At 40.9% G+C, this 27,407-nt stretch overlaps 1 protein-coding gene across 1 annotated transcript in view; it reads right to left on the bottom strand.

Moving 5' to 3' along the window:
• Nucleotides 1-8,569: 8,569 nt before the first annotated feature.
• Nucleotides 8,570-27,407, bottom strand: part of shisa9a (shisa family member 9a) — a 48,143-nt gene continuing 29,305 nt past the window's right edge. The window contains exons 3-4 of the mRNA XM_053341711.1: nt 17,782-17,973; nt 8,570-9,489 (exon numbers count right to left, since the gene is read on the bottom strand). Of these exons, the coding sequence (XP_053197686.1) occupies nt 8,570-9,489; nt 17,782-17,973 (1,112 nt within the window). The remainder of the gene's footprint in view (nt 9,490-17,781; nt 17,974-27,407) is intronic.

The following is a 27,407-nucleotide window of genomic DNA, read 5'->3' as shown; positions in this document are numbered from 1 at the left end:
TGGACATCAAAAATAGAAAATTGGTTCTCATATAACTTTGTATGTAATGCATGATTAACACCAAAATGAGTTAATCAATGAGTTATTCTATAAAAGGATATGCTTGCTAATGGATAGTAGTCATATCGCAAATAGCTTATTGATTCTTCAACGGTAATGGGAAGTCCCTTGGCTCTGGACCATAGCAGAGGTCAATGACCAGAGTGTTTTTCACATTGACTGTGATTGATATCCTTCCGTTAATTCTAACAGCAAGTATATTTAATATAGGTTTAACTTTAAAAAAAAATATACATATAAAGCACACCATAGGAGCAAACCCTTTTGAAAACAGATGTTGAGCATTACTGGACAACAAAACACTGCATCTCCTCTGTCTCTGTGTGCATAAGTAGATAGCTCCGGATGGGTGAAAACATTGCGCATAAAGACTGATGCTATACAAAGTCGTAAACATAGCTGACGAAAACCCCTTTTGACAATATAGTGATCTACTGATTTTCTCCAATCACACAGATGCTGCTCTTCATAGGCTGTAATCTTTACAGTGCAATCGAAGCCAGCAACGTTAAAGGATAGAAAAGAAAGCGTGGTGGAAAATCTGATAAAAATGTTAACTTGTGTGTTTGAGCCCTTTAGCCGTCCCCAATGTACTGTACATGTTCCACTCTCCCAACATGATACTGCTGCTCTTTTCTCTAATGAAGAGTATACTGCATTTTATCTGTGGTGAATAACAAGAAAACAAACTTTCACCTCTTCTTCACCAAGAAATTAATATTTACAGACAACTGCACTGACTCAGTGCAATCAAGAACAAACCATGTGTCACATCGTCAGATTGTAAAAAATACTCAACAAAACAGGAGCTGACAAATACATATTCCAGCGTATATTAGTAATGATCAATCCGTCTGGACTCTGTGACTGATTTGAGAATCTATCGAGCTGCTGCATTAATGATCAATACAAGTCTGAGAGTCTACATGTCTGCGCAACAACACTGTAGCAACATGAAATCATTGGACAGAGGAGATTTTTGTGTATGTATGTGTATGTGTGTGTGTGTGTGTGTGTGTGTGTGTGTGTGTGTGTGTGTGAGCAAGCATGTGAGCTAACAGTCTCTGATTCTGACACTGACTTTGATTCAGAGTCTGACTTTACAAACGGAGTTGTTGTTGCACTCACGTTCTGTGCACCGCCAGCGTTTTGCAATATCAATAATTAAAAGCTTCCTCCCTGTTATGTGTTGACATTAGATCCCTTTTCTGTCGTTGTGCGCCACTGTGGACTGAGTCCCTGTCGCAGCAGCAAAGCTCTTCCTCATATTTCTCTGGGTTTCAGTGATTAAAGACCACAGTGAGAACTCATAAAGCCCCCCTGGCCACTGGTCTCAGTGCAGCTCCTGTTCTCTGTGTCTCTTATTGAATATTCCTTGTAGATATTCCACTGTGCAATTTTCTCCTGGCGGCTGGCTTCTCTGCTGAACAAGAGAGCTTGATTTCAGCTCAACTTGTCTAACGTGGACGCTTTTTTGTATTAATAGACCTCTCTCTCAGCCAAACCAAGAAGAAGTTGAACCACAATGTTTCATATACTATCCACATCTCATCTGCCTTTCTCTCCTCTTCTGTCACCTGCCTCTTTCTGTCTCCAGATGAAGCTTGTGTGGGATAGTCAGAGTGTATGCTTTTGTAATGCTCAGTTTTCACATTGCTTCTACTTGTCAGTGTGTATTTTGTGAGGCAAAAGATAGGTGGGTTTGCAAGGTGTTTGCCTTCAGGCTTTTCCTAAATCTCTCTCATCTGCCACTCTTTGCTGTTTGCTTTTCTTCATGCCTATATTAATTTGACACATTGAGAGATGCTGCCACAGTACGAGTTACAAGTCCACAAAGTAACTCACCAACTCAGTCAGACACATATTTAAACATTTCGCCTCCAAGAGCAAGACTTAAAACACCACAGCAAAAGCACTTAAAGAATAAGCCCTTTGTGGCAATAATAGATCAATTTGTTTCAGAATTTGTTAACAGGATGCTTCCTGGTTGTCCCTCTGGTGTCAAAAATGGTAACAGCCTAATGTGGATGGATCAATAAATTGATTTCCAGCCAATCATGCAGTACAACTCGGCACATTGGTGGCTACATGCAAATAAGAGACAACATGATGTGATGGCTCAGGTGATACAGGACTAAAAAGAAATGTTATAGAGACCCAGATTAATGTTTAGCAAGGGGCTTCATCAAGCACAGCTGGCAGTGTTTTGTGGGTGGGAATCCAGTGAGGGATCACTGTTGCTACAATAGTGAATTTCCTAGTTGGATGGGGCATCGGGGCGTTCAGGGTGGTGGGATTGGGGTGGCAGGATAAACCTTTACATGCATTTTGCCCTCTTGAGGCAGGCCATTAGAGGGTGTTAACAGTGAGAAGTACTACTGTAACAGCCTGAGCTGTTGAGGTCCCACTTTGCAATTTATGTTAAAAAGATGGGTGTACATTTTGTGAAAATATTGCATCTCTAGGAATACAATACAATATTAAGTCCAGGTCATGAGGCCAAAGCATATTCAGCACAAGTCTTAACACCACATAACTTAATGCTGCATGCTTGGCTGGCTTGATTCCTGCCCCTGCCTTTGTTGCTGATCAATGTGCCGGTGAACCGCTGCACCCTCTAACTTAGGTCTGATTCCTATAATTAGGCCTCCACTCTTCATTTGACTTCCATTCAACCAGGAAGAAGAGAAAAAAAGTAAAGAGAAACCTTTGGACTGTGGCAGGCTGTGCACCCACAAGGCAATCAGGTATTGGATGGCTTGGAGCAATGAGTTCACACCGTGGTCATCCCTAAATTTATATAATTCACTTAGCAGTCGTGGTTGGTGGTACTGCCACATTCATGCCATACTGGAGTTATTTTAATCACAAGATTCAGACTTAAATACTTTTCACGTCAACATCCAAGTAGTAATTATGACAAAGGAACTCTGACTTTTGTGAAAGAGCTAATGTATTCGACTGAGTGCTTCATGTTATGTAATTCAAACAAATAGGGACAACTCATGTCAGCTAAAGCACGTCATTCAAGGTGATTAAACCCCCATTTAATAAATACAGTCTTAGAATGTCAATTCACAGTATTTTTAACCCCCACTTGACCAGTTCTGTCCTGTGATGTGTACACTTGCAAGTTGTAAACATGGGAATCTTTCCCATCTATACCATCCATCCCATATAATCTGAATGCAACATAAGACACTAGGAGGTGAAGGCTATAACTGACACTATTACTACTCCACTCACTACTCCGAGATGTCTGATACTACTATTGACTGTATATAAAGATGGATGACTACTCCTACTGCTGTGCAAAAGGGAAGCCAAAATATCTCCTTGTGTGATATCATTTGGAGCCAGAGTCTTCAGTCAAGTCGGGCAGCAGAATAAGCACTTGGACAAACATCAGTGTGATGAGAACTGCCTAAATGACAAAAACTGTCTTTGAGAAAAATGTATTTGACAAGTACTTTGAGTTTGTAGTTTGGATCATGTCCCATTGGCTAACATGGAGAGGATGGGACTTATTTCCTTTTCTGTAGCAAGCCACAAGGTGGCAATCAAGATGTTTTGGCTTCACTTTTGGGGAGCAGCTATGACCTCCATATTTATATACAATGAACAAAAGTGAACTTTTGATTGACTAGTAGTTTGATCGACTAAAGGCCGGGTCACACCAAAGAGTAGCACAGCACAATTCATGAATGTGTCTTTGCGAAATATTTGGTTCTAAATGCTTGTTGGTGTAGCGACAACTCACAGGGCTAGCTGTTGAAGTGCATTAGCTAATCATTAACATGCTAGTCAGCTGCAGCCATGTTAACACTAGCTAGAATAGCTTGTCAAGCTTCTTTCTATTTTCTGTGTATTGGGCCGTTTAACCTGCCCCAACCTTTTGTTCTCAGAATCGTGCGTCATTTTATTCAATGCAGATTTATTACAGAAGAGAAAAAGCTCTCTCTGAGCTAGTGAACAAATCCACCAGGTTGAATTGCTATCGGCACAAGCTTTTTGTAGTTTTAAATGCCTGTGCAATCGGGCCTTAATTGTTTTCTTGTAGCAGAATCAGTTTTACAATGGTATACATGATTCATCCTATACCCTGCTGTGATAGCTTCTGCTGTTCTCCTACTGAAAATAAAGGGGTCTCTTTTTCCCAGAACAGTTGCTGGAAAAAGTGGGTAGTTATAATAAGCATTGACAATAGAAAACAGACAGAAGCTACACAAAATCCAAAGAGGTGAAGCTGGTTGATCACTCTGAAGCAACATAAGCATGCGAAAAGCAAAGCAACCATCTCTGAGTTGTGAAATTGTCTTTCAAATCCCAAACGTCCCCCAAGATGAAGAGAAAATAATGAGGAATAATGCACTTTTACTTCTTTTTCTTTGGAACTGGCAGGTTTTGAAACTGTTAGCCACTGAATGTACCGAAGTGAGTATAAACACTACAGAATTCAGAAAAACAAGAATTTTACAGATTCTCTTCAATAAATGATGATCATGAACACTAACTGTTCAGGAGCTGACTCTTTTACCCAAACGACTGCTTTTGAGTCTACAGACTCTGTCCTTTTGTCTCTGCTGTGGCATTTTTTGTCTGACTGACTCGTCTGATGAAAAAATGTCAGACATGACTGCATCCTGAACCCATTCATCTGTAGCCCTGACCCTATCAACCGTGGACCAGCCAGCGCAACCAATTCCAGCTTTCTATCGGGTTTATTTTGGCTGTTACGGTGAGGGATGAGGGGGTTTTTGTTTACCAGCTGTTTCCACTACTCTGCCTGCTTACCAATTGTTCCAGTGGTTGGTTTTGAGAAGCTGAATGGGCTTTAAGGATGGAGCAGTAAGGGATGGCAAGGGGGGGCGGTTCATATTTCCACACTTCCGCCTTGCTGGATTAAGTCAATTGGGTCCGATAATGCACATCCTGAGCAAACGCTGACCTGCTTTTCAACTCTGTTAGAGACAAAACCACCAGCTGTCAAAGAAAATGAGTAAAGAGATACACAGAGGAGGAAAGAAAAACAACTGAATTTGCAAAGGATTCTCATCAGACACAGATAGGTTTATGAGATTGTGATGTCCATTTATATATGAATCACTTTGTTTGGTTTGTTTGTTTGAGTTTGACTTCTTCAGAGACAATATTCATATGCCAAAGTATGATTCACACACACACACACACACACACACACACACACACACACACACACACACACACACACACACACACACACGCATAGACATATACAAAGTTAAAAAGAGTGTAATGTGCGAAGTGTTCAAAAGGACACACAATGGTAGAAAATTGCAAACGGAATTACATTTTTTGGCACACAGAATCAATCTCTTATATTTCCTGTTATAGAACAATACACACGGGGAAACCAATCCTGCCTCTCAAGGTGGGGGCGAATTATTATTATTCATTGTCTCATCATGACTGTACTCCACTATCACAGGAAAGATTCATCACAGCCCCATTTTTGTTTCTCGAAGATGTTTCTGCTCTGACGGTCTTCCATTCAGACATCAGGGGAGCAAAGAAGAAGAAAGGGTTGAAAAGAAGTGAAGAAGAAAAGGTTGAAAAGAAAGGGATTAAGAAGAAAGGCTATGTATATTTATATATATAAAAAGCATAATATCAGTTATCGCTACAAAGGGCCATGGTCTGGAGTTTCACAGTCTTTCATGTACAACAGGCGCAGTAACAGTAATGACTTTGTGTCTCTCTGCTGTGATGACACCTGCCGCTATGCACTGTGGGAGCAGAAGGAAAGCAGAGTCCACCCTGTAATGTGATCTGTGTGTATATGTGTGTGTGAGTGTGCCTGTATTGTGGGTGCAGGTGACACATTTTAATGCTCTCATGACTTCTTAAATCCTGTTCCACGCCTTCAATTCGGTCTCCAGGTTTTTACAGTCATGTGACCCTCAAGACAGCAGGGGTTTCGCAGCATGAGGCAGAAATATCCCCTCCTATAGACCCCCTTATCTTACGCTTAACTGGCTTAGTTGTTTCATGTCTCTTTTGATTTAGAAGCTGTAGTATTACAGCCCCTTCCCTCCCCCCTACCCCCTTAGATCTACATGCAGTCTATATACACAGGGTATCCAAACTGTGTGTAGCTCTACTTGAGCTGGCAGTAAAATGCATCTCTGGTTTACACACTAAAAATCGAATGTCTTTTCCTCAGAGATTGTCATGTGCATCTCTTATTCATATTTGCATGTTTTAAAATTTTCAATCAACACCTTTTTTGTTTGTTCTGTGTCCACAAATGTCCCGACAATCTGTCTTTTCTTGTGTGATACTGTCTGAGCCGCCTATTGCCTGTTTTGCTTGTGCTCTGGTTGGATCTGCACACAAATGTCCAAGACATAATTGTATTTATTCTTATGCCAAATGCATCTCTGTCCACCTCCACAGACGCTTTAAGCAATCAGATCACTATCTATTTACTGTGTGTTTTGGGTGCATTGACATTGTTACTTGTGACTGAGCTTTGTCTGATTACAATCTGATCACTTAAAATGAATCTTAATCGCAAGCGTAAAGATGGTCTTAGAGGTGGAAGCAGCACTTTAGATTACAAGGTCAAAATAACAGTGGCAGCAGTTGCTAATAAGTCTCACATCATTACAAAACAAGCAATCGGGCTCAGAGAAGCCCTTAGAAGATTTGGCCTATTTGTCAGACTTAAGGATTTATTTTTATGTTTGAGTCATGCAACCCAGATAGTTGTTTTTTTTCCTTGCTGGTTGTGATGTTTTTTTCAGCTAGAGCTCGAGTACAGTGAGCGATCTAATCAAACCTAGTTTCTTCTTGGCAGTGTCTTCTATCACCATTAAAAGAATGGTGGTATTTTTATTTTAGTTCACTCCACTTTTCACAGTATTTTCTTACTTTTGTCTAAAACTAGAGAAGTAGAACACCCTATGCAAAATCTGCGCAGGAATAAAATGTTGAGCAGCCAAAGCATACATTTGTTTCACTGAATGAAATATGTTCAGTTGCTTAGTTCACTCTATGTGTGCTATCCATTTTAGCTTAAAACTCATACATATAACATATCTTTAGTTAAATAAGTTATTTTGTCCAGTTCCAGTCTTATGAAGGCCCCTCCTGGCCACAGCTACAGTAAATAAAGACTGGTTTACTTTCTTTTTATTTGCAATCTCTCTGTTAATAGTTTTGGAATTATCCCAGACTGTGCCCTGTCATTAAATAGATGAGGTGGGTCATCTTTGCTTAGCTGCCATTTGTAAAAGTTACACTTTTCTGTTTTTAATTGGCTTAAAGCACTGTGATGGTCTAGATTCACTGATAAGAATATAATTTATAAGTTTTGGGAATCCAAACAGCTTAATTTAGAGATAACAAATACGAAGAAATCACACAAATTATCACAAACTTCATTCTAAAATGATTGGTATCATTCTTCATAAACTCATATCGGCCAAGCCCTGGTGTGTGGTATTTCTACAGCATATGTTTTTGTATGTGTGTGAAAATGTGTCTGTCTGTGCATGTTTCTGATAATGTGCATTTGTGTGTGTGTATGTGTACAAGAATTATGTTCCAAGAAGCCTCTGCTAGTTGCAGCATCATCCAGATGCTGCCTCCCTGCCTCCTTATCCCTCCTTTGGGCCAGCTGTCACCACGCAGACGAGATCAGAACAGCACAATGCCAGCGCGACAGCCTCCATTCTCTGTACTGGAGCCTTGTGGAAAAGGGCGACCTTCAGTTGCAGAGCCTATGAGGCATTTCTGAATAGCCACAGTACAAAGCCTTGCATGTTTGCAGTCCAAAACCCAACGCCTTCATCGTGTGTCTGTTTCAAAGCTCTCAGGAGATTTGGAGGGAATCAATAGAGAATGTTATTTCTTCCAAACCATTCGACACTTTGTTGGGCAGATGAGCAGAACTCTTGTTGTGAGGTTTGTGGGTAAACTTGCTGTATATCTCCTTTCCCACGATGCTATGGTGCTTTACATTTGATCCCTTCTATTGCTTCTCAGGTTTGGTTCGTAAAAGCCCATCCATTTTATTATCAGCAGTTTCCCATTTATAACAGCTGTGTGTAGATGCACTGCAATGCTCAGATATTGTTATCATTACAGAGTAGATATTAGCTGTGAGACAACACTCTAATATTACCACAAGTGTACAGATATCCCTGCTCTGTAGGCTCTTTGTTGTTATGGTTACAGATACCACCAACTCAGCCGCTATCCTCTTGACAACAAAGGTCTGTTCGGTGATTTGATTGGTGAACTCTCTGTTTGTGAAACGAGGACTACTCAGACACGGTGTCACTGTCCCACCACAATGTCGTGACAATCATTCACCAGTACCAACAAGCCTCAACTTCTTCACACAAACACACACATAGATCTGCACCTTTGACCAACCCTGGAGTTGGTGTCTCCACTCAGAGATTACTTATGCCACCACTCCACATGCATCCTTTCCCCCTCTTTGTCTCCCTCATATCCTCTCTCACACAGTCACCTCTGTCTTGCTGTTGGTCACAAAGTAGGGCTGTGTGGGGAGGAAGTGTTGGCTGTGGCTCTGGCCTCTGGTGCTGTGGAGCTGGTTCGGCTCCAGCACGGTACACTGAGGCCTCTTGTGCCCATAGGTCTTCCTCCGGCCCACTGTCTCAGTCCCATCCCAACCCTTCAGGCCCAACCCCATCGCATGCCCAGTTGCAATGGTGTTGGAACTGTACGCCAATGGGCGGCCCATTGTAGCCGAGCTGGAGCCAATGGCACTCTCAGCGGGCCTGGAGATGCCCAGGGACATGCCACCTGGCATGGTCCCCGCCATGTGTGCCAGGGAGGTAGCCCCCAGTCCTGGCGGCTTGCTACTGTGGCTGTGGGCATGAGTGTGAGTGTGAGTGTGAGTGTGAGCACTGTGAGAGCTGTGGGCAGCGTGGCCATGGCTGCCTTTGGGTTTCTGGCCGTTCAGCTTCAGTCCCCCTCCTCCACCACCTCCGTGCCGTTCTGTCGGGAGGGTTGAGATGGAGGAGATGCTGGGCATCTCTGTGATGTAAGTGGCCACTGGCTCTGGAGTCAGTGGACCCAAGGAGGTCATAGGAGTCATGGAGGCCATCGGGGCGTGCGAGGTCATGGGCGTCATAGAAGTCATGGGTGTCATAGACGTCATTTGCGTCATGGGGGTCATCTGGGTCATCTGGGCCATCTGGGACATCTGGGTCATCTGGCTCATGGTTTGGTTCATAGGGTTGGAGGTCATGGGGTTAGAAGCCATAGGGTTGGTGGTCATTGCGGGAGTCATCGATGACATGTTGCCCATGGAGGGTCTAGAGTTGCCCATGGGTTGGAGAGGAAGGCCACCCTTCGTTGGAAGCTCCATCATCAGTCGGCGCTTGTTGTAGATTTCACCGTTGTACTTGGCAGCTGACAAAAGAGGGCGAGAAAGAAACAAAAAGCTAATGAATATGTTAAAAGGACATTAAATATCTGCAAAGGGGGACAGCTGCAATCTTGGGTTAAAAATCTGAATATATTTTGCCATTTGCTCCTTTTTGACTGTGAAAAAAACAACAACAAAATCCTCAGCTCATTTGTTTTGCTGCAGCAGAACAAAAATAAAATAAAAATGTTACAGAGAGTGACTCATGAAATCAAATGCATACTAAGACATGCACATGTGAACACACACACTCACAGGCTGAAGTTGGGATAGAAAACATCCCATTTCCTTTTACTCCCACAATCTGAAAAGGTCATGAAACAAACCTGTGTACTTTGTTAGTCAGCCTACCTTCATCTGATTGACCATCTAGGGTATCAGGATTACTGTAAACGCCTGCATATGGAGGCCTGTTGGGCCACTGGAGGAGTGAAATCAAAAGAAAGCTGAAAATGTCTCCTGCACCTCGCCTGTTCCTCCTTCATGAAGCTAAGAAAACATCCAATTTCTATGTGGTGAGAAGGTTTCCACTGGAAGATCTGGTGGTCATGTTTTCCAACATGGCAACATGTCCCATGTAGATTTAACTATTTGTAACTCCGAACTTTGAGAAATGGAAATTAATTTCTCTTTGAAATATAGAATAATAAAGAGAAAATCTTGAGAAAATCTTGTTACCTTCCTTTCTATGTACAAAATAAGGCCAGTCTTATTCCAGAGCTACAGTGTTTTCTAAGTATGGATCTGGTTTTGTGTGTCAGGGTGTGTACGGTGTGTGATTCCACTTGCTATCTATTCAGTAGTGTAGGTTTAGTGGCAAACAGGATGGTTCTCTCAGTAAGTACACTAACTGCCACTGGTAGCTATGTAATTTTGCAAGGGAGTTGAAGAATAAGGGTTGTCAGGGTTGAGCTGCAATTTGCATCAAAAATTATACTCACACTCCTTTGTGTATCTTGAATTATCATCCATAAATCTGCTTAAAAATTTAAAAAAAGATCATATCACTCCCTATAACTACAGAATCATTTTGAATCATCTTTTCTTTAGTATCAAAGTAATCCAATAAAAGCTGACTGTTCATCCATGATTACACTGCAAACAGGGACTGATAATGTCCCATTTGGCATGGTAATGGTGCTTATTTTCTAAAATGTAAACAACTATAGGCTAAAATTACCCTCTAACTCACTAAATCCAACCTTATACAATGGTATACTTCTTGTTTACAATCCCCAAAACATATAACAGTTGTTTTTTCTTTATAATAGCATTTTCACTGTGTAACTTTGCCAGTTCATAATGAAAAGCCTGAGTGTGCTGTGTGCTGTGTCTGTGACTGAACAGTTCATGAATCCGCAAAATAAATGGCAGCACAGAAATAGATGCAGGCCTGCCGTCCATCATTCCTCCACCCAACATAACACCAAGCAGAGTTGAGGCGTTAGACAGTCTGAGTGGTGTCTGGCTGAGGCGACTTACATCAAGTTACATATGCAGCACTTGACATTTTTCAATCAGACAAGAAAGATGGAGAAAAACCATTAAACTCAAATCTGTTTAAAGGGATAGTTTACATCTTTTGAAGTGGGGTTGTATGAGGGACTGTGCAGACCACCATCTACTGCAGGTAATACACTAACTATGGATAAGTACCTCACACTTGAGATGGGAATTCCAGCTCTTTTCAATGAGCCAGATCATTTGGCTCAGCTCAGCAATAAGAGCTGGCTCTTTGGCTTTTGATTTAGTGCCACTTCTGGCTTTTATAACACAGTCAAATTTTGCTATATTTAGACCTATGAATAGTATGTGTTCACATATATCACTTAATTATTCAATGTAACTATAGTAAATCCTATCATTTCCATAATACCATAATTTTACATTATGTTTGTTATAAAAAGTTATAATGGAAGGACTGAACTGTTGATCTGTTCTTTGTGTGGTGTGGGTGTGTCCGTCTCTATCCTGCTTTTCCCGCCACACTTTCCCTCCACACCTACCCTGCATCTCCTAGTGTCTTTCACAGCCAATCACTCCAAGTCTGCACTTGTGTCTTCACCTGTTCCCCATCCCCTCATTAGTTCTGCCTGTATTTAAGTCTTGGTCTCTATTCAGTCTTTGTTGGGTCCTTGTCTGTTTTTTAGCCAGTTTTTTAGCCAGCTCTCCACTTTCATCTTTGATCTTTTGCATTTAGAGCCACCTGTTATGCTTTACATGACAAAAAACCACCTGCTTAATTAAATGGGTAAATCGGTGAGAAAACAACACAGGGCAGCTGCAGTCCCCCACCTGCTTTTAACCTGATGGTATGATCTCTTTTTGTCATCACACGTGACTGGTTGCATGCAGATACACATCAGCACAACATTCAGTCAGTGAGTAGAGTCTGCATGGTGAAAAGAGCATGCTGTTATTCTGTATTGTATAATTTTAAACAAGCAAACAAAAAAAACAAAAAAAAAGCTCATCTTTCATATAAAGGAACTGACTCATAGAGCTGACTTGCTCACATCAACAAATGCAAACCATCTCTTTTTAACTGGTAAAAAGTGTGCGGTATATCATACATATACAGTATATATACATACTGTATGTGTCACAGACAGAATTAGCACGGATGCTTGATTGTGCTCTATGTGTTGGTGTAAGCGTTTCCCTGTATCTTCTGAATGTGTGTGTGTGTGTGTGTGTGTGTGTGTGTATTTCTTTAGCCTCGGAGCAGTCAGATTTAATGCCTCCACATTTTTTCCTCCCTCTGTCAGTCACTGTCACCAAGCTACCGTCTCTCTTATCGCTGCGAAATGTGACCTTTTTTTTCTGTCGTTTTCACGTTCACAGTCGAGTCATTACTCTTTAGCCCTTGTTGCCTCCATGTCCTTGAAGATAAAGTTAACACACTCAGCGAGTTTGCTTTGCCGCTGTAACTATAAATCTAGTTTATTGCTCTGTGAATAGGAGAGAGACTAGCGAGCGGCCCTGTGGGAGGATGGCAGGAGTGGGGAGTGGGGGGTTGTGGAGAAGGGGGTTGGGGTGGAGGGGAGGAGCAGCAGCAGCGTCTCACCACCCCTGGGGATCAAACTTGCTCAGGCGACAGGTGAATCAATCCAGCGGCAGTCAGCTCAACGGTGCACACATCCAGCGGCGTACGTGAGTGGAAACGGAAAACACCGCTGTTACTCAGTGTGGGCTCTGCATGCCTCTGCCTGCGAAAGGCCAGCATCCCACAGAGACTTACACACATTATGCATCAGGAAAGAGGGGAAAAAAATCAAGCCCTGCTCCTCTGAAGTCCCTCAGGACCAATAACATAAAGACCTCATTATGGTTACAACAGTATGTCAGGCTGCTTTTTTTGTCTACTGGCAAGGTGATTGTGTGTAACTTTTTAAAACCTGCAATAAATGTATTGTTCCATTTTTTAAAATTTGCTCTTGAAGCAGACACAACTAAATCAATGAGCCGAGTGAACGTTCCCTTGTGACTTTTAGTGATGCATTTTATGTGATTAGTTCACTTGGAGTTTTTTCTGTGGGAAAAGAAACGGTACCAACTGGGAAAACAAGCTCACTGATTCGAATCAGAGCAAACAAACTGTAGGTTTGAAAAGGCAAAAGTCAGGATATCTCAGCCTCTGCTGCATTGATTTTGACCACTCTTTTATAAAGCTCTCTGCTGTGCAACATTGTGCAAGTGCAATGTTAAACAACAGGAGTTCTCCTTTTTAAGATATCACTTCCCCATGTTGTACCAAAACAATAAACAGATGCCTGCGTAAAAAAAAAACTCCCTTTGTGTCTCATTTGTGAAACCTCATTTGCATGTAAAGAGGATTATAGAAGATTAAATTCCAACTGAGGTGTGATGGTATACGGTTTATAATCTGCATGCTCTCAAAAAAGTTTTAAATAATTCCACACTGATACAGATGTTTTGCTAAGCTGAGTCTTGCATACAAAACTGCAATAATCACTGAAGCAGCAGGTGGGGTTTGTGGTTATAAAGTTTTTAGAAAAGCAAGCTTGTGACTAGCTGACTTGCTAGTTGGTTAGTTTTATTGCCTAAAAACCAGAAAAGTGCTTTCAGACTGGACTTCAAATGTGAGATGTTGTGTAAATGTGAAAATAAATGCAGGACAGGAGCAAAAAAGATCAAATAACTGAGCAATTCCTTCCCAAATAACGTCAGATTTATTTAGCAGACCATCCGTGAAAAACTTCTTAACAGCATGTAGCATAGCATGAAAGAACACAGCCGCCTCTGAAGTGTTCATGGCAGTTTTTGCATTGAGAAGAGCACATGTGTGTGTTAGACGTGGGCCATAATTGGTCATTTGTACTTGTAGAAGACTGCGTCCCCCCTCTGGGCTGAGTTACAGCTCTGCATCCAGGGACTTTTATTAGTTGGTTTGTGCCTCAGACGATGTTAGAATTCGATAAAGTGACCTTATATAGATGCACATGGGGACAGTGGAGATGGCTATTGATTGACAGAAGTGGCTTATCAGTTGGATGGTAGACCATTGGGAAAGTGGCAGAGGCAATTAAAGAAAAGGCGTGGGGGGGAACGGTTGGAGGGTGTTTAGAAAGGTGGTGTTGATCTGGTTCTATTTCTCAAGGGTTCAGCAGGCGGTGAAAACACCAGAGCGGGAAAGAAAAGAAAAGCCACAGTCCATTTATGTTGCTCAAGATTAGTGTCGCTCACAGAAAGGTGACTTCAAAAAGAGTCTCTGCTAGCCTTTTTGTTTTATGTTTGCTATCATTTATCCCCCCCTCCCTCTCTCTCTCCCCCGACACACCCACATATTTTTCACAGCTCATGTGTGACGCTCCCATCATTGGCTCTCAGTAATGGCAGTTTGCCTCCTGGAATCCCGCTCTCCCGAGCTGTATATCTCTGGACAGGTTTTCCAATCATTTCATAGGAGCCTCTTTGAATACCACTTGTGGAATGGAAATCTGTCAGTCAAGTGTGAGCCCGAGGGTGGGTGGGGTGGGTGGGTGCCCTTCAATTACAGAAATGGAATCAGATATGAGGCGCTATGAGGGAGGATCAAGATTAGCAGCCCAATGATTCTTTAAGGAGCGATATGGAGCGTGATGGATTGGATGGGGGGGGAATCAGGGGGTGAAAAGGGTGAAGAGGAGACGGTGTATGTAAGAGGGGGAGACCAAAGAGAAAAGGGAAATAAAGGTAAGGAAAGATGCAGAAGAGAGAGAGAGAGGGTAGGAGGCGTGATGGTAAAGGTGGCGATATAAAAGAAGGATGGGAAACGGGGAGTGATGGGAGGAAAGGTGCAGGAGTAAAGGTGAGAGGAAATGGAAGAAGAGAGCAGGCTGGAGGCAGATGATCAGGGAGAGAAAAACGAGCCGAAACATTAAAGGTTAGAAGAGCAAACAGGGAAGATAAGGACCATTTTAAATATGAAGAAGCAGATAAGGGGAAACAGGTTAGAGAGGAGCTGAAGTGGATGAATGGAAGAATATTGACAGACGTGTGTTAAAAAAAGTTGGAATGTAATTTCTACATTGCTTTCTGAACCCATTTCAGTCCTTGAAAGAAAAAAACAGCGCCTTGTGCAAACCTAAATGGATGAATTTGCTTCATCGTAAATGAACCATACTCGTAGCTTTTGCACATTCCCAATAAACTTGAAATTGTGTAACTTAACTTCCAGCTATTTTCCAGAATAGATCATAGCTTTTTTTTTTTCTTAAGATTGATTTTATGCCCTCCAGACAGTCACTGCTTTCAGAACCTGCCAGTACATTATAACAATCTACTTGGAGAGACTTCTTCAGAATAATAATCAATCACAGTGAACATTTGGTCTTTGAATAAAAATGCAGTTGCTGCTCGGAGAAACTTACAACAGTAAGTTACTAAAATGTCTTTTTGCCATTTTGTAAAGCATGTTAATTACAATCACATTATGAAACAATTTAATGTAGAGCTTGGAGAAAATGGCAACAACTGAAAATGAGGTTTTAGTGTGCAGAATATTCTCTTGTACCATTATAGGTATTCTGTTTCTTGATCTTTTATATCTATTATCTCATCCACTCAGTTATTATGTGTATGATAACCTGGAACGAGTTACATAGCTGTACTAAAACATCTGCTGCAAGGTCACAGTGGATACACAACTGTAAGTGTTGGCACAAGTTTTGCATGAGGGAGTTGCTCATCTATACAACATCTATACGACATTTTAATTATTCATTATTTAAAGATCTCCCCAATTCATCTACACTGGTGGGGGGTGTTCGGGAATTTTCCATATTAAGGGTCAAGGGGCCTTGGGTTCTCAGTAAGGGCAGCATTAGGTAGAGAGACATACTGTTTCTCTCATTCAGACAGTGAAGGCAACTGTCTGTGGTGTTTTGTGGAAAGCAGGAGACACTTTGATAATGATGGCACAGTATTGCTGTTGCTACCAAGGTCTAACTCCCTGATCCCACAGGTGGCTAACTATGTTTCTATGTTTGTAAAATAAGAACCAATAGGCAAATTCCATTACTATTGATATATTGAGTATGACCATTTATGGGCATAGAGTATCGTGTGGCTAGCGAATTTTAACAAATGTTGCCAGAAGTTTACCTTTTTTAAATTACACTCTTCTGCATCCACCTGCCTCATTTGTCTTCCTTACACTTTGAGATTTCTTACATTTCTCAAAATGCCACCCTCAATCCCCCCAGCACGTGCTGCATTGATCTGTTAGTTCTGTGTGTAGGAGATGAAAGGCAAGCCGTAGCTTGTCATCAGAGAGTTTTCCACCTGAGAAACAGTGAGGTTGCGTTACTTCCTCAAAATTGCAGCACGTCTCGTGGCTGCACTGAACTCTGATTTATTAAAACTCCTGTCAGTGGAGAAATTGGCGTCTCTTTCCTCGTTGGATATTGGTGCAAAATGTTGAGTTGAGGATGAATCCCTTTGTTCTTTGATAACTGCACAATTTACAACAATCAAACACAATTGTACCTGTGCTGAAAATATCCTGACATTGCCTGATGTCTATATTTGGCCAGTCATGTGAGAATTATAAAAATACACCGTCAATACAATAAATTTAGATACCAATGTTCAGAACTCAGGATCAGAGCGTTAATCACTATTTTCACTGCTGTTCTTTAAAGGCTGGCTCTCCTTTTAAGCTCAAAAGTGTTGTGTCCACTTGTCACTCATTATTCTCTGTTTTCTCCGTTTTGCTGGCGGTTATATAAGCTGCTACGATAATTACACAACATCCTTGTGCTTCTGGTACACAAAGCCATATTCAGCATTAACAAGCCAGATAATACTGTAACGTGCCTGCTAGATGAGTCAGTGCCCTCCACATACAGTGTAGAGTAGGGATAACATTTACATCTACAACAACAGAGGAAGATCACATCTACACTTGTCATCAGAAGCAGATATTTTATTTTTCTGCTTCTCGGCACGCAGGGGAGACTTTCTGAAGCAAGCACTTGTATGATTATTTTTCTAAAAAAGAGCAAAAATGCTGACAAATAGCATTGTATAGCTGTTTATACAGATATCTCAATGTGTTTGTAGATAATATCTGGTGGGAATGGGCTGAATGCTGAATCAAGTGAGACTAGGGTACCTGTCTAGCATAAACAAGCTGACAGACACACTCTGAAAAATTCACGAGTCAATCTCAAACGAATGCATGCTATTAAATAGTGATGCCTCTGCCAATAACATATGGCCATGGCGAGGCAAATTATAATCAGCTGCACTGGTAACTGAGCTCATTGAATTTGGTAGCTAGCTGTCAAACAGCTCGATAAGCAGGCTGTTACTGTTTTACGCCATGCCCAGTTTGGTAGCTCAATCAATAAACACCTGTCAAATCTGCTCGCATGACTGCTATACTTTAGTCACGAAGAAAAATAATCTGACCATTTGTGTTCAACTCTTAAAGCATGGAGAAAAATATGTGAGAAAGAAGTAAGCAATTAATAAAACAAAAACCCCAGATCTCATTTTCTAAAGATTCACTGCCAGCTCAGGATGCATCAGATGGTGACTACACTATCAAGAATGGGGGAAGCCCCGAGACTCATTGCGATGATGATGATACATCCTCTCACTGTTATAGCCAGAGCCAGCAGCAACAGCTGGAGAAATCAACACCAGTTTTGTTTTTTTCTTTCAACCAAAATCACAACATCAAGTACACCGCCTATCCCAAACTATAAAAAACAATCTGTTCTTCTTCATTTCAAAATTTAGAGATAATAAGAGAACCTGACACTCACCCACAGCCTTCAGGGATGCGTATTTGTTGAGATCCTTGTTTTGCTGCTGCTGCTGTTGCTGCTGCTGCTGCTGCTGTTGCTGCTGTTGTTGCTGCTGTTCATACACATGAGCCAGCTGGCTGAGGGCAGGGTAAGGGTGCTGCTGGCCCATGTTGGAGCCCGGCGCCACGTTGTTGTTGATCTGACCACCTTCTGTGGACAAGGACACATGATAGGACGTGGTTACAATCAGGTTTGGGATAGTTTTTGAAGTGGTGATGATGGTTTAAAGCAATAGTTGGACATTTCTAGGAGACTAACTTGCTTTCTTGACAAGATGAGAAGATAAATACTACTCTCATTGTCTGTTAAATATGACAAAAGCTAGGAGATGGTCAGACTATCTTTGCATAAAGCCCTTGCTCTGCTTTGGATATAACATGTTAATTAGTGAGCTTTAGAGGTGTCAGTATGTGTATTTTATTACCTTCAGATAGAGCCAAGGTGTTTCCCCCAGTTTACAGTCTATACTAAACTAACTATAGCAGACTGTAGCTTCATATTGAATGGACAGATACTTGAGAGTGGTATCAATCTTCTCATCTTACCCTCGGTAAGAGAAGAATAAATTCAAAATACTTCATTAAAGTTTAGTTCACACCTGATAAAAGACAGTGTTCTAAACTGGGAAATGCCTTTTTAAAAGAAAACACTTCATAGCCACGGGAAATAATGTTCACACGTAGCAGTTCTCAGGACTTATAAACACCCACTCATGACAACACCATCAACTGATAGACATCACCCTACAGCTGCAACCCACTGTATCCCATGTTGGCTAATACACATTTGGACAGAATCCAGAGTGTTTTCTATTAGTACGCTGATTAGCTGCACCTGCTTTCAACACTTCATCAGTGCCATGCATGCCAGTACATTAATGTCAGTATTAAAGCTGAAATACTGCTGTATACTTGAGTGTGAATTTCAGCTTATTACTGAATGTGAGAGATTCTTTATGTACTTTTGTCATATTAGGCTAATTGGGGTTAAACTGCAACACAAAAGAGCGTCACTCCTTTCTATCCTAAATTCTGGTATCAGTCATTGTAACTGAACATTTAAAAATCTTAACTTTCTCAGGTAATTTCTGATGGTATTTTTCTTATAATATGTTTTAGTAGAACAACAACCCTTCTTGAAAGTCAAGTGTCTTTTGAGGTGGAAAAAATCTAAATGCCAACCAACAGACAGAATCATTTGATCCTCTGTTTTTCAGCAGATCCTCTTAGCAGTATTACGTCTCAGTGATTCTGTGGGAGCGTCCGACCATCTTAATAGTGCTGACCTAAGGTTTTGGAGAAGGCATTTTTGCTTCAGTGCATCCGATAAACTTCACTACATGCGGACACACAAGTGCACAAACACACACAAGTACACAAATGCTGAAAATCCCTCAGGAAAAAAGATTTGAGCAGTATTGAACCCGAGTCTGGACTAAGCTCTCTACCCTTTCCTAACCTTTGCTATGAGGCAGTGAGACACTTCGTTTACTGACATTCTGTTACATTAATTATGATAAATGACATTCACCTTTTCAATTTTTCAAACATACAGTATATCTTATTACCATGACCATCTATCAGTCACCAAATACAGCTTTTAAAGGGTAAACTCTCTTTTGCCCCCTGCTTATGGTCTTAAGAAGTAACAGATGTTAATTACAGTAGCCTGCAAGCAGAATTCACTAACTGTAATGTATTCCCCTAATTACACAAGTGATAATTAAATTTTAAAAGGTTTTTTGAACGCAAGATTTTACTCTCCAACATCACTGCAATACATACAGTACAGCTGGAATTAGCGGCTTTAAATTGCTGCCTCTGAACTCCAGTAAATCATCAGTAAGACCTCCATAATATGTTGATGATTTACAAGAAATCCAAGAAATCCCTGGGCTTTATGTTCTGATTGTGATTAGCTGGCAATCAGTCATCCGCACCCCCAGCGTGTTTTAAAAGTAGCCCGTTTAATGGTACCCATAATTGATTAGTCAATGGATCAGCCTGCCTCCACACTTAAGTTATATAACAGTGCCTGTACTGTAGCTGCACGTCCTATGGAAGACACAGAAACCAGATGGCAGAAAAACACATCAACGAACGTGCAGATGGAAAGAAGGGCGGCACCGGCAGCTCTGCACTGTTGTACGAGAGAGAAAGAGAGAGAGAGAGATATGTGTGTGAATTCAGAGGACACTCTCCAGCATTGTTCTCTCGTTGCACTGAGCCTGACGGATAATTGCAAATTCCTGTAACTGAAGGCGAAGGTATCCTTGCTAAGTGAATACATTCTGTTAAAAGCCGCAATACTGCCACTTGATCATTTGAGAAGGAAGAAAAAGTTAAGAGACTGAGCAAGAGAAAGGAATGAGAAGAGTAGGGGTGGGGGTGGGGAGGGTAAAACACCAGAAAGCAATAGAGATAAAAATATGAGAGGTGTGTGAAGGAGAAAGACAAAATCACTTATGCAGAAAACACAAGAGAAGGAGAGTAAAAGACTGACAATCTCAACACAGTCCTATAAATACATTTTCTTCCTGTCCTGTCCTTCCCTTTCCTTTCAACCTTCTTATAGATCCCCATACAGATGGCCTTTGTTGCTCCACAGCAAACAGAGATGAGGAAGTTGTGTCGCCACAGCCCGACAATATTGATTTCCTCCACCATTTTCTTCCTGTTTCATCTCAGCGGTGCATTGTTGAGCCACGAGCTGCACTCAAAGGTCTTAAACCTGCACCGCTCAACTGTCAAAGAAAAGCCATGTTGTGTTGTTACTAATTAATCACTTAGCCCTGGCACTGGCTCAAATCTCACACACATACACACACACACACACACACACACACTGACTGACTGACAAGTTAGAAAGAGAGTAGACTAGTAGAGACAAACACTGAGGCTGTGTAGAGGAAAGAATAAGAGACCAGATGCCCCAATGTGATGAAACGTCCCTTTGTGCTCGGTGAAAAGGAAAAGACATATGTGTCTGATGAAAGTTCAAAATTGGAAACTATATGACTGGAAAATGCAAGCTTTTATTCTCTTTTGAAACATTTTGTGACTATTTTATCTGATTTAAAGGCTTCTTTTTGCAGTGCCTGTATAATTCACTAAACACTGCTTTGTGATGTATTGAAATGGTTTAGAAAAACAGGCACTCCATCCATTCCACTGAAGGCTACATGAATTTATGTAAAGTGAAGCTGAGGCTGTGCGGGAGGGGTTGTGCATAAATTGCTGAAGGTAGAAACACAGACAGAGAAAAAGGCACAGAGGGCAGAATAAGGAAAGGTGGAGCTGAAGGTAACGAGTCATGATGAGGGTGAAAACCCCCTTTTCTCATTTTTTCAATAACATTTCTCTAAAAACAACATTGGCTCCAGTCATGATGGAAGCCGTGCAGGCCGCTGCTTTACTCATAGTAGGCCAAAATGGGCAATGTGAGGTCACCAATTTTCTCATTTCATAATGGATTTTGTCTGCCTGCAGAGCACAATTGTAACATTCCAAATCCTATCAAAGCACAGCCGCAACCCCCTGCATAACCCTTCAGACATTAACTTGTTTGTAGTGAATCTATAAACTTATATATATGAGTGGCAGCACAGAATTGGAAAACCTTTAAAAACCTCAATTACAGAGAACCAGTATGTATACTAAATTGTTACAGTACTTTATACAGAAATCCTGACGTTGTTAGTCATTAAAAATATGATGTAATAAAGTTTGAATTGTCACAGACTAGCGAGACTCTAAACATGATATATTGAACCAGACTCATGTCAAGTTGGCTGTTAAGCGTGTGACTAACGATCAAATCAAATTAGAGCCTCACTGAGCCACGGATAAACATCTGGTTTCAACTGTGATGGGTCGTTGGACCTTTTAGGAATAAACTTATTTGTTTTTCTGGCAGTTTATTGGATGAGAAGATACAATAGATACCACAAACTCATCAAACTGAAATATTACCTTAAATGTGAGTGGGGGGAAAAAACAGAAGATCACATTCAATGGCAAAACTGTTCATTATGCTCCCATTATAATTTATATCATCTGTTTCTGCAACTTCATTGTGAAGAGTTGAAGTAAATCAGTGTGTCAGTTCAGTATCTCCTGCTTCATCCAATACCTCTTACAAAAAAAAAAAAAAAAAAAAGTTGGATATGCGTCATCCTTTTTCAATAGTAAACCAAGTTTGAAAGAGAGAAATTCAAAAGCGTTTCAACACCTCCTGAAGGCAAAGTGAGGACAGTGATTCATACATGCTGCAGTGGATTTATTGAATGTTGCTGTATCCACTTCAGGAAGAATATTTTTCTCACTTCATACCACAAAAGTTTAAGTGATGTAGACTGTAAAATTTGCACTGTTAACCGTCCCCTCATGAAGCATCTGTAGCAAGCTCATTTCTATTGCTCATACATGAAAACCATGGCGAGGTTTAACGCTGGTCTTCGTGAATTATGTCAGACTCTCCTATAGATTCCTCCAATATTTACTCTAATCCACTTCTGTTTCAAAGTGAAAAACAAGCCACAATATGTTTCTCCTCTTCTCCTGCTGGCTTATTGAGCACTGTGATTATATTAGGTTCATAGGCACACTTAGCTCTCTTGACACACTATGACTTGACAAGAGTAACACAGATGATTGAGCCTGTTTTGATTTGAGCCTAAATATGTATAATTGCCCACTCATTAAAATCTTGAGATATGAACAATGATTACATCTACTCTACTACTTTCAACCTGCTACTATCCTACTGTCTTCTGCACCAGGATACCTCCAGTCATAATCTTTCAACCCTAAAATTGTATCTAAGAGAAAAAAAATCCTGCGCATACCAGTTCAGTTGAGTTCAAAACAAACACAGCATCCTGATGACATCATGACACTATGAACCTCTTTACCTGGTTGACTGACAGCTGTCACCCTAATGTCCATCAGGATAAGGACAGGGACACAGTGGGAGTCTGCTGGAGTGGTCACAGTGCCTCACTATTCTCATTAACTCTCCACAGTTCTGCTACAATATACCCCTAATATTAAGACATCAACAAAATAAAAAGACAGGATGATTAAATAGATTTAGTCAGGAATCAGTACTACTTGACAAGTAGTGGTTATTACAAAATATTGGGTCAAACAGAATGGACAATGAAGACAAAAATGTAGCACTCAGAATAATTCTCCTATATAACTCAAATAAATGGTTTGACATTTTGGGAAATAATACTTGTTCACTTTCTTGCCAAGAGCTGGATGGGAAGATCAATACTACTGTCATGTTTGTACAGTAAAAAGAAGCTACCACCAGCAGCCAGTTAGCTTAGCACAAAGACTGGAAACAGGGGGATGAACAGTGTTATGGCTCTGTTAAAAGGTAACTAAATCCATATATATCCAATACCAATCCATACAAACACTAAAGTGTAAGAACAATGCATTTTATGGGGTGTCATGGGTTAGATTATCTGTTAGCTAGCTGCAGTAACTTCCTGGAATAATTGTGATGCTCGTGTGAATACAATGTGTCATTTTTACATTTTGGTTTTTGTTGTTATTAAACCAAAAGTGATATAACTTGTTTATTAGTGAGCTTTAGATTGCTGGAAGGCAGGTGTTATTACCTTTGGACAGAGCCAGGCCTCCGGTTTTTGTGCTAAACTCAGATAACCCGGCTGCTGCAGTAGCTTCATACGTACCACATGAGAAAGATGAGAGTGATACTGAACTTTTCACCTCACTTTAGGCATATTTTCCAAAAAGTCAAACTTTTCCATTTCAGTCTTAGAATGGTGTCCTCACTTATTTTTCCTGAATATTCTTCAACAAAAGAGCTTTTACTTTTACAGCCTTTTCTCAAGTAGTCACAGTAGAACAATAAATGTGTAGCTGTCGAAATGGCACACTCTGAGCTCATAGATAATTCAGGATCAGATGTCTCCACCAGTGTCTAATAGGCTTTATCTTAGTTTGCGTTGACAGTCAAGCTGTAATGGCTAGATGTCTAGCTACATGACTTGACATGATTTAAAGGTCACAGCTGGCTCAGGGCCATGACAAACAATAGAGACGCACCGTTTCAAAGGAATAACAAATCATTTAGTTAACATAGTAGTAAAGTTAACACAACAACATGAGGTGTGGAAGTCAGTAAGATCAGTGGTGTAGGACGTGCATGCATGGTAAGTGGTGTGTGTGGATGTTGCATGGTGCATAAAAGAAAACCATAAGAACTAAAACTAAAGCTGCCGTATCACCCGGGAAGGCAGGCCTCTGTCTGCAAGGGAAGAGAGACCGGGCTGCTTCCAGTTACCAGATTACCTGGCTGGCCCAACCCACTGCCAACCAGCAATCCACTCCAGACCACACTGGCAAACACCAGTAGGGGTCGCCACAATAGTTGAGTTTTGTCATTTTAGGAGCATGATTGTACAGAAAACAGGTTAAAACTACTACAATCAATACATTAGTAAATTATGTGTTCATCCCATTTGTAAAAAGAATAAATAAATAACAGCTTTAATTGGACTTTCAAACTTCTAAATACACTAATATGATCTGTTCTTGGGACTTCCTCTGTTAAAATGTTGGCCTTTGCCTATTTGACAAATGCTGATGTCCACTGACATCATTGAGTCTGCTGATAGGATGTGGAAAAACACTGGTCACTGGTCTCTGAAGAATTCTGGATGCCATTGAAATATTTATTGTTGACTGGATGTAATCCTGTAAGGGGATGTAATCCTGTAAGAGGGCTTTCACAGTAACAATAGCAAAAAGTGCAGGCCTCCTCATTCATTTCGATGAGGATGCACTGGTGCAGCAGGGGGTCCCACTGCAGATGTCTCTGCCAAGGTCCTGGCTCCACTTTTCCTTCCATTTAATGCACGCTGTCCAGCACTGGCCAATCATATGTTTAAGCACAAATATGAGATATTTTTAGCGTATACCTCGTAGCAGTGTGTTGATTTGCCAACTTTAGTTAATCAGGTCACAAAGTCCAGATATCCTTACAACCGGCATGAATAATTCACTGAGTCAGATGTTAACATCATAGAGAACAGCTTAATCATTCAGTTACAGGATATGCTTGTTTCATTTGAAACATTTTATTACCTGATATCTTAATCCTGTTGGATATTGCGTGCTTAGCTTCTGGCTTTCTGCCATTTAAATCCTGATATTGTCCAAGTGTTGAGTAATATCCCACAGATCTCTTTTTCATATTCTCCATCATTCCTGTCATTAGCACTAATAAAAGCCCACTTTGTGTCAATATATGTGAGGGTCAGCATTGAATTGATAAACTTGCAATATTTCTTTATCATTATGGTGCAGTGGAAAAAAGCTGTAAATACAAGACTGACATAATACCTTTTTAAGGTTGCTATGGCAAATGTAATGTATTAGCAAACAATTTAATATAAGCTACACATACAAAGACACATCAGAATTCATGTCAAGGTCATGTTTAAGCCAATTCACCATCTCAACAAGGTGAGAGGTGAGCTATATAACTGACAAAGAGCTTAATGGAGAAAAACACAGAACTAAGGGCTCCCAACTAACTGACCAAACATTAATTTCATAGTTATTGATTTAAAAAACATTGCCATGCAGAAGTCCAAGTGTTAGGTTTAGTTTGCCGCTGACTGCGTGGGAGTCATGTTCACTTCACACCATGTTCATTTAGAGAAAACGTACACATTATAATTTCTTAGTGAAGAAAAGCCAGAGTTCTGACTTATATTCCAATCCTACCAGGTGCACTGTTTCCATAGGCAGATGCTTACTATCTCACAGCCAATTAAATGGCTGCCAGAAGATTTCTAAAGGTCCGTTATTATGATTTTCCTCAGACCTCCGTGAGCTTGACAAGATGGATGTCTGGCTGTGCAAGATTACTGCGTTCCAATGTGAAAGATTCATCATTTCCTGTGCACCATTTTTTCTTAAGAACCATTCACAGTTCTGGCTGTTTGTAGTCTATTGTAAAAGTGGCTATAAATTGGCTTGAAGCTGAATTGTGGCTACATGTTACATCAATCATAGACAAAGGATGAGAATGAGCCTTTACCTAAGAGGACTGCTTAATGGAATGAGAAGGAAATATTAGAGAAACAAACTGATTGGATCATGCATTTGGTTTGAAATATATGTCACAGTTTGAACCATATTTTAAACATTAAAGAAAAAGACATTTACATGAATAAACACCGCAGGGCGAAGGCGCAGGAATGTCAGGATTACAGTAAGTGTGACTACACTGATGAGACAGCGCGTGGATGATGAGCTTATGACCGCCAGGTAATAGACAGTGCAGTCAGCAACGCACAACATGAGTATGCACTACATAACACTGCAGAGGCAGAGTCATACAGCACCAAAACAGAGTGATTTCAAAGCCGTGCTGGCTCCCTCGTGGGAAGCCAGACATCCAGCATGGAGCCGTGAGGCAATCCTCCCGGGGAAGGAACGGTATCTGCGCTTTTTCTCATGTCCCAGACAAGAACATATTCTGTGCTGTTACACACTGAAGGGGTGGAAAAAGAGTAGACGACACATTCATCTGTGTCCCTTGTACTGTAATATTGGTATGTATGTGTGTGTGTGTGTGTGTGTGTGTGTGTTAAGGCGAAAATGAAGGAAAAGAAAAAACATAGAGAGAGCCAGAGCACATGTATGTAGGAGTGCTTCTATCTCATGCTTGGCCTGACTCCACTGCTACTGGCTGTACAGTGTAATTTCACTGCTTGTTTGATTCGGTGCTGAAAATTGTAAGCAGCTGACTCATCTATTATTCCCTCTTTCTCCTCACTCTGCAATGGATAAACCCTCTTCTTTTCTTCAGCTGTAAAACTGCCTCTCTGTCATTACTCAACCCTCTCCATCTCTCTCTTCCTCTCTCTTGTCATGGCAACAGTATTCTCTCGTGTAGTATTTGCTCTGCAGCACACGGCGAGTTCGCATTGTCCCGCAGTCACCCGCGCCCACATATCAACAGGCAGGCCGGCTGTACTGTACTGAAAAAGTCATTGTTATGCAACCTATGTTATGCTGCCTGCTGCTCTGTAGGTCTGTCTGTTCATCTCCCTCCACTTGTTCTTCACGTGTCTTGCTTGCCTCCACTAGGCTTGTTCTAGGTCACATCCTAACAGCTTTGTCAGGCATTGTCAAAAAAGCATACATGTTTTATTGAAAGGCTTGTTCTAGTTTGGTAAAAAAACGCAATTTTATGAGTTATCTTTTGGGTATAACCGAGCAAAAGCATTTTGACATTGAATAGATGTTGACACAAAAGTCTACACCGACGATGGAAACCTGTGTAAACAGAGACTTAAAATGAAAGATGAGACGTGCAGTTGTCCAAAGCTGCTGCCTGTATTGTTTTGTGAAAGCGGGAACGCCAGTAAACATCTTTCTGATATTAGTTTATAACAGTTGAATGAAAATACGAATACAAATGGGCATTTTTTTAAAGTGTAAAGTCCTCTCTGTTTATTATGCTGATGTAAGAGCTGTTGACTAGTCCAAATCATTCACCCTTATGTCACAGAGTGCATGTGTGTGGGGTCC

The sequence above is a fragment of the Scomber japonicus genome, chromosome 20 (genome assembly GCF_027409825.1).
Source record: "Scomber japonicus isolate fScoJap1 chromosome 20, fScoJap1.pri, whole genome shotgun sequence".
Lineage (NCBI taxonomy): Eukaryota > Metazoa > Chordata > Actinopteri > Scombriformes > Scombridae > Scomber > Scomber japonicus.
The sequence above is the reverse complement of the archived record's forward strand: the minus strand, read 5'-3'. Positions and strand labels throughout refer to the sequence as shown.